At 39.0% G+C, this 12,297-nt stretch overlaps 1 protein-coding gene across 5 annotated transcripts in view; it reads left to right on the top strand.

The window, feature by feature from the left end:
* The window catches only part of lama2 (laminin, alpha 2), a 156,130-nt gene that overhangs the window by 86,501 nt on the left and 57,332 nt on the right, over positions 1-12,297 (top strand). For 3 of the 5 annotated variants that reach the window (XM_067481809.1, XM_067481808.1, XM_067481807.1), the window contains exons 22-28: positions 4,953-5,059; positions 5,465-5,737; positions 6,572-6,752; positions 7,734-7,870; positions 8,130-8,261; positions 9,290-9,394; positions 11,616-11,759. In XM_067481809.1, the coding sequence (XP_067337910.1) occupies positions 4,953-5,059; positions 5,465-5,737; positions 6,572-6,752; positions 7,734-7,870; positions 8,130-8,261; positions 9,290-9,394; positions 11,616-11,759 (1,079 nt within the window). The remainder of the gene's footprint in view (positions 1-4,952; positions 5,060-5,464; positions 5,738-6,571; positions 6,753-7,733; positions 7,871-8,129; positions 8,262-9,289; positions 9,395-11,615; positions 11,760-12,297) is intronic. The other 2 variants (XM_067481811.1, XM_067481810.1) reach the window with 1 other exon arrangement.

The following is a 12,297-nucleotide window of genomic DNA, read 5'->3' as shown; positions in this document are numbered from 1 at the left end:
CTAGAGGTGTATTTTTTATTTTTTTTCCCAAACATTTTTCTGGCACATAAATATTTCACGTTAACCTGCTTACAAGTGAGCCGAAGTGCATAACTCAGATGTGTAAAGTCCTGTTTCTGCTGCACGGCATTAGAAATGTGTTAAAAAGGATCACCCAGACTGATCACAACCTGTGGTCGGTAGCTTCATTAATTCACTCAAGTTGCAACAGACCAAACTGCTGATTTATTGTACAAATATGTGGCATGGTTGCAATGATCAAGCTCCCTAAAACTCAATATTCTGCTAGTTTGCTGACTTTCTTACCCTTGGCATCATGTGCTAGTACATGCATTCAGGATTGAACATCCTCTGTAATTACTATTTGTATCTCCACAGTGGTAACTGTTTGATAGAGTTTACATGGCCTCCTTTTATTGTCTAGTGAGATGGGACTCTGCGGTATAATAGTTTTACAAATCCTGATTCTTTAAACCTTTTCTGAGATTTAAAAATGTAGGGGGCCTGGTGGCTTTGTGGTTGGGTTGGGATACAGAAGGCCGTGGGTTCAATGGCCCCGCCCAGCCATCAAGGGTGTCCTTTGTGTCAGTCCAGACAAAAATGGGAGAGCTGTGGCAGGAAGGATACCCAGCATAAAAACTTGTGCCAACGTGCGGAACACATTCTGCTGTGGCAACCCCAGAAGGGACAAGATGAAAGCTGTTGATCAAAGATTTTAAAAATGTATAACTTTAGTAGTAGCATGCCACTACACTTACTCCTATCGATAGAGATGCAAAGAAGTGAGTAAAACCAACTTAATAACTGAAGCAGTTTGAGATTGTCCACAACCAGTTAGAATTAAAGATGGTGTGATCAGATAAAAACCTTCTATGCATAGGGACTCATACAAGTCACTATAAAGGAAGAGACAGCATTTCACTGAAGTTTCTATGAAACTCAATTTCAGCTAAATGATACCTTTTAATTCTTTCCCTAAAACACTAAGCAGATAGTGCACCATCTGGTGTGTGGTGTTTGTGTGTGAGTGACTGTGCAGCAGCAAGCAGCTGTGCTAGTTGGAAGTGTGATGTTGAAGCAGCCTGCTGACTGCCAGGTGTGCTTAGGACTGAGAAAAAAGAATTATACCTGTGAAAAAAAATAAAATAAAATGTGGTGTTGGATGAGAGATGGCAGTGAATACAGACATTAAATGGTGCTTACTTGTGAACATCTCTGTTAAAACCTGTGTTGTTAAGCCAGAGGCACTAGAAGGGATGAATCGCCCAAAAGAGAATTTAGACCTGCTGACCGATAAATAGACGGATGAAACCGTCAGACAGGCTCAAAATCAGGTGCACAGGCTAACAGTGGGTATTAATGTGCATTTGATAGTTCATTGTTCTGTAGTTGTTTCCCCTCTCCACCCAGCTAAATGGTTATTGATTAATCAGCCTGATCTATTGCGCTCCCACAATGCTGATCGGCTGCTTGTGTCTAGGAGATGGTAGATTTTTATTGATCCTGTACAAATGACAAAAGACCACCAGGAATTATTAAAACACAACCACGCTCTCTTTCCCCACCTCTCAGTCCTTCTCTCTCGTTCCGTCTATCTCACTCGCCCCGTCGCTCCCAGTCTTAATGAATTTTATTGAGTGGAGCAGGAGAGTTCAGGCTGAGTCCATTTGTGCACTATTAGACTGTAAAAATCCTTCACTTTTTCTTTTGATGCCAGAGTTGTAATCTGCAGCCATTTTTGCTGTGGCTGTTTGTCGAACCCAAATAGTGGTTTGGTTTGGTTTAATTATTTTTTTTCTCTCAACCAAACTTGATCACAAAGCAGTTTGTCTGAGGGGCAAACATTGAGATAATTAACTCCTGACCATATCTCACATGGGAAAAAGTTGTTTGCAGGTTGATGAGTATTTTGCACTGTCACATTTTTTCCCAATCACAGGAACAAAGTGGATATGCATTAATTCAATAATGTAATTAGGATTCCTGTGTGTTTGACATTTAATAAATGTTTTGTAGGTGCTTCATACAGTAGATCAATAAACTGCTTAGGGATTTCAGGGAAAATGCACAACTCAAATTTTTCCACTATTAATGGACTCAGCACTCCTAATTGCTCACTTGTCTTTGCTCAGGCTTTGCCTTTTTATGGGACCGAAAGGCCCCAAAAGCCCAAGACAATGCAGCATTTTATTAATCTTCACAATCATAACCTGATGTTATTTAATTGTATGTTATTTACAGGTAATATTTCTGATCGTTTTTTTCATCGTGGCTTAGAGGAATTTTGTAGACAATGAAAAATACCCTGTTTTCATATCATTATTGGCGGGAAGTAAAATTCTTTTTTTTATTATTTACAAGTAGTTTTCCTGATATTGAATAATGAATGTAAAGCGAGCAAGCTGCCCGTCCTACATGTAACAGACTGTGCTTACTCTATATAATTAATGTAACTTCTACATTTTTAATATTCAAGTGTTAAAATTTCCTGACAAAAAAGATAAACAAATAAAAAATACTTTGTGATGAACTGCGAGCCATTAGAGCTCTGTTTGGTTGGTTCCATATCAGGCTTGAGCTTAAACACCAGGCTTTTCTCTACAGTAGATGAGGGCAAACAAAATGCACATCAATAATACATTTATTTTTGTAAGATTAAAGATACACCAGCCTAAAACTGCTGTCTGAATCCTGACCAATGAATGAGAGATTCACTGATGGATTCTTGGTCAAATCGCAAACCCCCACCCCCATGACGTAATACAATCAGAGCCGCCCTGTTACCGTCCCTAAGCAATCTCCTCAGAAAGTTGTAATGCTATATTGATCGACGAGTCGTGAGATGGTCTGAACTTCGTCTGCAAAGTAATCACCCAGATAATAAAATGTTAGGGTAAGTATGTGTCAGATTAAAACTCAAACACCCATCATTACCTAGAATGTGTTTTTGCGTGTGTGCACTAGTTTTAGCACCTCTAAATTATTCATTGCCTGACCTAAAATCCTTTTCAAAGCTGTATTAGTGTCAACTTCAACTGAAAATGTACAATATTTACACTGATCTGCCTTAGAGAAAGAAATCTGTACTTGTGCTTAATTAATGTATAGAGATGCAAGTAAAAAGAGACCTACCTTCAAAGTATTCTTTATACTCTACACAACAGTGGCCTAGACATTCCATAGGTCTGTGGCTGTAAGGTCACAGGTTTAAGTCTCATCTCCTGAGCTCTGAATGTGAAGAGAAAATGAGAAACGCGTGCACTTCACTCTCCGCCTTCTTTTGAGACCTCTGCAGTCAAACGGCTTAACCCTGAATTTCACCATTTGATCTGCTCAGTGGTCAGTATTCACTTTAAGTGTTGTTCCAAGTGCCTGTATGAATGCTAAGCAGGGGGCTGGTGGAAAAACAGGGGGCGTTCTCAGCTGATGTGCTGCAGATAAACACACGTAAAATGTCAAACAGATACTCGCATAAAGCAACTGCTGTCCATTAAAGACAAAACAGGAATGTAACAGCCAAGGCACAAATGGAAACTAAAGGCTAATATGTGCAATCTTCTATTTCTACTGCTTGTCAACTTTTAAGACATAACTACGTATACACAGCTACATCTCCAGTGGGAGCTGCACAAAAGTAGTTTGTGTGGAAGTAGCCAATCGAAGAGCAAATGGTATCCAGTAACTGACACTTGCATTAATGCATTTATTATATAATGTTCCAACTCTTCGTCATTTCCCTTCTAGACGTCTCAACACCTTCTCTCAACAGCCTCTTCTGTATCAGAACGTTGCCACATTTTTGTTTACCTTGTTGAGCAGTGCTGGTGGAATAATGCCTGGTCATCCCACTAATGCATTGTGTTAGTACGAATAACGTCTTCACTCTCAAGACAAGCTCTGAAATAAAAACTGTAAAAAAGCAACATTTTATCCCACAACAAAACGTGCATTGTAGCAAGTGACAGAATGGAGTCCAGATGGTCTCAGAAGGGTCAAACTAGGGGGTGTGAGACTGTGTGTTTTGGCGGGGGTACATTTTTTCTTGTATTTGTAATCAGGTGTGAGTGCATGTATGTTCATGGGTTTAAATAGTGTGTGTGTGACTGCATGCATGCCTTTCTACATGTACACACGTCTGAAACAAGGATGAGCGTATATTCTGTACATGCATGTGCACAACAGATGTCCACACACAGAGGCACATGCCTATCCCACATTAAGATCTGTCCTTGTGACTCTTTTACACGTAACATGGGTGAGCATGTGTATCTGTGATGTGGTGCGTGCTGCTAATTTCATCAGAAGGTTTATTATGTGTGTTGTGTGTGTGTGTGTGTGTGTGATGAGCTTCTGACAGCTCATGTACCAGATGGGAGTTGTGATGTTGAAGCTTTTAATTGTATATCTAAAGGGTTGATTGGTGTGTGTGTGTGTTAGTGGGATTTAAATACACAAAGTTAAGTAAAGTTGAAGCTAAACAAGAAAGAACTTGTGCAGTATGTGAGAGTAAATGTCAATTGTATCGGTTTCATTAGTGTAAAAGAGGCAATTCGATGTTCGCTAAAGACTTAAAACATTTTTTTCTGTTGCAACCTCAGTACTTGCTGTGTTTTATATACACAATATAATCTGGTAAACCAAAGTCAGTGCACTCGACTGAAGAAGCTGTTTGGGCAATAGATGATTTCCTTTAATATTCTGCTCACTGCACTTTAAAGTGGATATTTGAAGTATAGCTAATCCTCAAGAAGACCTTAAGCAGGATCTGAGCTCTGATCTAGCCTATTGTACCGTGAAGTAAACACACTTACCAATTTGGGTTATTATTATACAAATATGTGTTCTTATAGTGTATCATCATGTATAAGTTTTGCCATTAGGAAATAATAATTGGAGAAAAATAAACAGTTTTCCTCTGGTCTCCTCTCTTACCCCCTTCCCTTACCATCCAGCCTGTCAGTGCCATACCAATGGTTCTGTTTCTGAGGATTGCAGTAAGGAGACTGGACAGTGCCAGTGCAAAGAAAATGTGGTTGGACGACAGTGTGACGAGTGCATGGCAAGTATTTAGTATTTTGTCTTTTTTAAAATTTGTTTTTTTCCATATTTTCTTCCACAATTATTGTGTGTGCAATGGACTCCACCTCAGGTATTGTGATAATGGAATCTATGCGACTCACTTGTTTATATATATATTTTTTTCCTCATCATTGTGCATCAGGTATGTTTATTGATACATGTTTATCAGTAACTGCTGTGTTAGAAAGGAGGTAATGGTAGAAATTAAAGGTATGTAAGTAAACAGTCTACAAAAATCTATCTCTATATATTTTGAAATTTTTCCATCGCCCAGCTTTGATTATGCCAACTATCAGGCCATAACAGTCAAGATATCACACAAAATGGTTATTGTTATAAATGTACATTAACCTCCCTTTGTCCATCTGAATTGTGATTGGTCCAGCCTAACTGCTGGTGGGATGCAGAGCGTCAGGAGTGTGTGGCCTGTCGCTGCAGTCCTCATGGTGCGCTCTCTCAGCGCTGCGATCTCGAGGGCCGCTGCATCTGTCGCCCTGGCTTTGTGGGCCGACGCTGTGACCTGCGTCGCCAAGGTTACGAGAGGCGTGAGACACGACGGCCAGTGGAGCTAATTCCCATGGAAGCCGTCCAGCAGAGATGGGGAGGGTTTTCCCGCACAGGGGGTTGTCCCAGGGGGGCATACAGGCCTAAGACAGGGGTAACACCCACTGCATGTGAATGACAGTGGTGTGTTTTAAGTCGCATGGGTATGTTTCTGTTTACTTTGTGTGGGTAAGAAAACCTTTAAACAGTGAGACATGTGTTGCTGTGAATCACAACAAGGTGCACAGTTGTCTGTTTTTTTGTTTTTTTGAGGATGTTGTTTTAAAGCCTGATGTGGTTTTTTTTTTTGTTTGTTTGTTTTTTGCATTGGCGGTGTGTGTGTGTGTGTGTGCACCATGTTTATCATTTTTACAGCTTTACAAGCATTGTGTTTTTCTGTTAGAAATTTCTGTTTAAGGTTGTTGCTGGCTGTAATTAGTAATGCATAGTCTGTAGTGCATTATGTAGAAAAACATTGACTTTTAACACATTCTAATGACATTGTGACATCAAGAAATGTCATTTGTGTTGTGAAAGTTAATACTTATAGAGAAATCATAATGATTTTTTCTTTTCCCACTCCTTTTGGGGGGATAGATGGTAACCTTTTCTGGTAACAGTTCAGTAGAGTTGTGAAAATCAGCTTTATTGCCTTGGTGTAGTTAAAGTGGCATTATACATTTCTGGGCTTTGTCCGATAAACAAATATGAATGGTATGGCATGCGTTTTGTTTTCATTGTCACACAGTCAAAGCCCTAATGCCGCTTTTTAGTTTGCTTCTAAAATAAACACTGAAATACGCAAACAAAATCATTTTGACATGGATTGAAAACCTCTGTAATTTGTGTCTAACTACCCTGTTTTGGCGATTGCTTCAGTAAGTTGTCTTGTTTTTCTTACTGCTACTCATAAGTGCATTGTTTTTTGTTTTTTCTTTTGTGTCTGCAGCCTCTGACTCACGGCATCACCACTGTTGGAGTGTGTGTGCCATGTCACTGTAACTCATTTGGTTCCAAGTCGTTTGACTGTGATGAAAATGGTCAATGTCGGTGTCAGCCAGGCGTCACCGGACCCAAATGCGACCGCTGTTCACGAGGATTTTTCAACTTCCAGGAGGGGGGCTGCACACGTAAGCATAGACAGTTGGATAAATTTGTGGTTTACAATGTAAAATGTGGAATAATTATGGTACACGCCCACAGACTAAGCTAGATTAAGATTAATATTATACGTATTTTATTATTCCTGAGTAAGAGTTGGTATAACTAGCTAAAGAAAACAGACCGTTGATCTAACGCCCACAGTTATGATCCAGATGCATCAGAAGGGACCTGATTTAAAAACTGTACATTAATTTGGAAGCAATAAACTGGTATTAGCTTTATGCAAGAGCAGACGATTTTCACTACTGTTGCCCGAAGCTGTGTTACATTGTCTTAAAATACATTAATTATTTTTAAATGTCTTTTGAAGGCTAAAGTCATGGCACATGCTCCAATTATTAGGTCATATCCCCTGAATACTTGGCCACCCAGGCAGCAGGTGTGGCAGACTTTATCTGTGCTGCCCAAAATGAGGATTAAACAGATCCAAACCCTAAGTACGACTATAAAAAGCTTTTCTCACTAAGCTCTTTATGCAATGTTTTATTGATGCCAACCACTATTGACAGCCAAGTGGAAGATTAATAAGTTGGCCAAAAAACCCAGTCATACATCAGAAAGACGAGATAAGAATGGCAACCATTTGCTTTGATTCAAGTTCACAGTAGTGTTTTCTGAGGAATGGCGGTCATTGCAGTGCGGTAATAGGTAGCAGAGAAAGTGAATTTTCAACAGTCTTCAAATAAACAGATCACATTTCTCTATTAATTCTATTTCCTTAGATGATGTCAAATAATGCTGCAGCCCGCATTTCATGTAGGGAAAGAAAAATGTGGAACAAAACAATAATAATAAATAAAAATTCAGTGACTAGATAAAATAAAAAAAAATTTAAACAAGTGATCCACTTATTTGATTTAAAAGTTTGTTTTTAATGTTACTTGCTTCCCTTTCTTCCCCACTCATCCCTGTACATCCTCTTTTTACCTCTCCTTTCTCTCTTGCAGCCTGTGAGTGCAGTCATTTGGGGAACAACTGTGATGCTAACAGCGGACAGTGCATCTGTCCTCCGAACACTATCGGCGAGAGGTGCGACCGCTGTGCTCCAAACCACTGGGGCCATGACATTATAACTGGATGCAAGGTAGGCCCGTAGAGCAGTTACATTTGTGTCATCTACTGACTGAAAGGCAGTTGTTCCTTATCACAGAATATTCCTTCAAGCCATAGATTTGCAAATTCAGGCGCCTTTGAGATTCTCTGAAACGCTTTGTGTTGAACTGTGGGACAAAGACCAAACTTTTGCCGTGACGCTTGTCAAAAACATGCCCCTGTGTGATGTGTTAAGTTAATTTTATGTTTTTTAATTGATATAAAGTTTGCCTTTGTGTTTGTGTGTGTAGGAATGTGGATGTAGTGTGATTGGCTCAGTGACCCAACAGTGTAACGTTAACACAGGCTGCTGCTCATGTCGAGACTCCTTCAGAGGAGAGAAATGCAATGAATGCCAAATTGGATTCAGAGACTTCCCACAGGTAATTCATCCCTACTGACATAACCTTTTTTCATCTTAACACGTACGTATATTTTTAGATTCGAGAAAGGGCACTGAGGATCACTGGGAGATTCAGAATCATTGTGACATCTGTAGACATGACGTTGCTATAATTATGGGTTTTATGATAATCAAAAGCCTGATATGAATAATGTCTTTCATACCAGGAGCCTTGTTGTGTCACTATACCAGTAATTTACCTAATAACTAAACCCAAACCTTTCAGTACAAACGTAGCTTATATTTCTTATATAAATACATAACCTTATAATTTCAGGTTGACATGCTGCACATACAGTAATACCTATTCCCAGATACTTGTAAGCGTAAAACATAATTCACCCTTTATACCCATGGACACCTGATTTACTGACACATTCTGAAGAAACCCTAGTGAAATCTACACATTTTATTTTGCATCAACAAAGCACCTTAGTAACCTGATAACTTCAGCATGTGCCACATTATCTCAGCTTCCATGGTTCGAGTCCAGCTGTGTGTTTCATATCATACCTCGTCTCCTATACTGTACCCTCATGTTTCCTGCTCAGTCTTTGCTTTGTTTAAATCTAAATAAAAGCAGATTAAAACCACATTTACAATACCTCAAAATGTTCTGTTTTAAGTCTTCAGTGTTTAAAGGCCAGTTTTTAATTAGACTTCAGAAAGGACACATCCTTCTAATTAAATTTTATTACATGTGTTTTATTGTGTAGTTGTATTCATGGTAGAGAAACTACAGTGTGAATGTTTTTTCCGTGAATGATGTGGCAACAACACTTGATAATCCTGCTGAGATGTCAGTGCTCAGAGAATAAAGTTGCACTTTGACAAACCATTTCTGTTTCTGTCTGAATTTCATTGATAATGGCCACATTGTCACTTTGGAGTGAAGTTTATTGGTCTGGTGAAGCATAAAACTAGTGCAAAATCTTGTAGCTCCTCTCAGAGCCTGTTGTGTTGTTGATAACAGATCCTTTGTGCTGTCTGCATTCACATTTCCCACAGTGCACACAGTGTGAGTGTAATGTATCAGGATCAGACAGCCAGACCTGTGACCTGGAGAAAGGAGTGTGTGCCTGTGCTGATCGAACGGCAAAATGTAGCTGCAAGGTACAGTATCCCCACACAAAAAATATTCATCATATATTTTTTCTTATGTGCAAAATAATGATGAACATGATGAATGATTTTTTTTTTTTTGTGAGAATTTCATTACACCTGGTGTAAATAGACATTGTCTGAGTATGTACAGTGATTCAAAGTCAATGTACCTATCCAGCAATAACAACAATCAGTGGCAACCAGCATTTTGCCCAGCAACAGTACTTTTGGTTTTAGAAAGAAAACTCTTCATCAGTGCGTGTCTTTGTGAGAAACTTTGAAAATGTTTTATTTATTATTTTAAATCCCACCAAAGACTCATAGCTCAGATTTTAAATGTCAATGCAAATTTAAAACCATGCTGCACATGGTTTCTGTCCTGTGTGTGTCCATAGTCTATGTGTTTTATAGTACATATGTGCATGTGTGTTAGTATTTAGTGAAGAGACTTCACTAAATGTCTCAGAAAATCAATGCGTGATGGCCAGTATAGTTGGGCAAACATCAAAATAAGCTCAAACACAAGCAAATATTGATGCTAGATTATAAAGATTCACCATACTGTACAGGATCAAAACGTATACGAGCTTCCGTGTTTAAAAATAAGCAAGCCAAATATGGGTAGCTGTATGTGGATGAGTTGTCATCTTATCCCTCCTATCTTGTCATCATGTACACATAATATAAAGCTTTAATAAATTTGTAAGCAACCTCTTTTTCATGAGAGACCTGGCCTAGGCGACAGCATGACAGGCTGTAGACAGGACAATACATCAAACAAACAATTAAGCAGTACTCAAATACTGGAAGCAAAGCTCAAATAAGCTGGGCCCATGCAAAAATATGTGCACACTCAATATATGGCACTGGAGACACATTTCATTTCTGCTGACATTTGCTGATCACATTATTCCACATAGACAGTGACAAATGCTAAAATAAGAATTTGTGTATACACACACACACACACACACACACACACACACACACACACACACACACACACACACACACACACACACACACACACACACACACACACACACACACACACACACACACACACACCTGAATCATGGCCTGTAATAAGGCTTCAAATCACCTTCACTCTAAACAGGTAGGAGGTTGACAGTCTCTCATTCAAACAGTCATTTATCACCTGTCACCTGTGCCCATCTCTTCATTTAAATGTATCTTTCAATGCTTGATAGAAAAACATTTTGTCTTTAGTAGAGGTGAGGTTGCAAAGTTGTGTTTGAGAAGCTGAAAAACTAATTGTGACTCCTGTTTTTAGGTCTTCCCAACCAGGGAACCGGCCTTCCGGGCACAGAGCAGGGCCTCTGAAGTTACAGTTCAAAATTATTTGACGAAGCTCAGTAATATAGCACAAAATGACCAGAAAGAGATGTACAGCAACCCCAAAAAGATGCGAAAGGACACCATCAACCTTAAACTACCAAAAGACCCACACAACTAAAATCAGATACCAAAAAAAACAAAAAGGGAAAACCAATGGACAAATCCTTCAATAAAGTAATGTAAACTGACTGGAAATAAACCTATAGTGTAAAGTAAAACGGTAAACTTTTTGGGCGACTTCCTGTACCCTCACATTCTCATGTTCTGCTTGGTCCTCACTCGCCAACCTGCAGGGCTTTCTGACAGAACTCAACATTAATTGGATGATGTTTTGTTGACAGCAGAGAGAAGGCTTAATACACAGCCCTGTCCACAGTCCCATTTTAGACCAGTCAGCTCTCAGCTTATTTACTCGAAATGTAAACATTCAGTGCAGCTGAACTCCGCTAACGGTGATATTATTATTTCTAGCTCAATGCAGCAAAAGCATAAAATGTATCTTACGTGCTGTATTCTTTTGGGGTATTTTAATAGTTTGGATTTGTGTTCAAGTTATCGAAGTAAAAACCAATTGAAGTTAAGATACTGTCAAAATGTAAAACCTTTTTTTTAACTGAAGGACATAAATCCACTACTCATTAGTTATCATTGTCTTGATAGATATCGAAGATATTAAAGATGTTAAATCCTAAAGGCCCTAATCCAGCCATGTTATTCTGCAGCTCAGTCCACTTTCTGACCTCAACCAGGATCATTTTGCCAATGTATCAACTCATATGTATTCATTATCAGCAGGGCCTTAGTTCTTTTCAGTATTGTCATTACAAAATCTAACAGTACTTCACCCATACGTGTTTGCCCCTTATTTAAGGAAAATGTGGAAGGAGACAACTGTGACCGCTGTAAGCCAGATACATTTGGCTTGTCTGTACGAAATCCAATGGGCTGCAGCAAGTGTTACTGTTACGGACTGACACACTCCTGCAAAGAGGCACAAGGGCTTATCAGGATGTGGGTGAGTAGGCATTGTTTAAATGTTGATTTGAACATGTTATTTTAATAACCATCTCAGTTGAGGGGAGACAGTTGGAGGTTTTTTATACAAAGAGCGATGCTTTGCAGGAATTATCATGTATAATTGAGGAATCTGCAGAAGTGACAATGGCAAATAATCTCATTGTACTTCAGTCAGTCAGTCACATTAAAGACTAGCCTCAATGAGGTTTAGGTGTTTCCAGTGGAGCTGGTCAGCATACATAGATGTTAAAGCAATGTTTTCACCCAAGTCTGAGTCATAAATGTATGTTCCAAATTTATGGCAATATATATAAAATGTTTTGAACCGTGTGCAAGCATGGTCCATATATGATAAGTTGGAGAATGTTCCACAAGCTCACACCACGTTTAATTTTAATAAAAAAAATACAAACATGAGTGTGGACAAAATGTTACAAATAAGAGTCAAAAGCAGAAGTGTGTAAGTGTGGTGGACACCATCAGAAAGCCAGCAAGCAACCAACCCATTGTTGAGTGGCAGCCTGTCTTTTTTTTTT

The sequence above is a fragment of the Channa argus genome, chromosome 17 (genome assembly GCF_033026475.1).
Source record: "Channa argus isolate prfri chromosome 17, Channa argus male v1.0, whole genome shotgun sequence".
Lineage (NCBI taxonomy): Eukaryota > Metazoa > Chordata > Actinopteri > Anabantiformes > Channidae > Channa > Channa argus.
The sequence above is the reverse complement of the archived record's forward strand: the minus strand, read 5'-3'. Positions and strand labels throughout refer to the sequence as shown.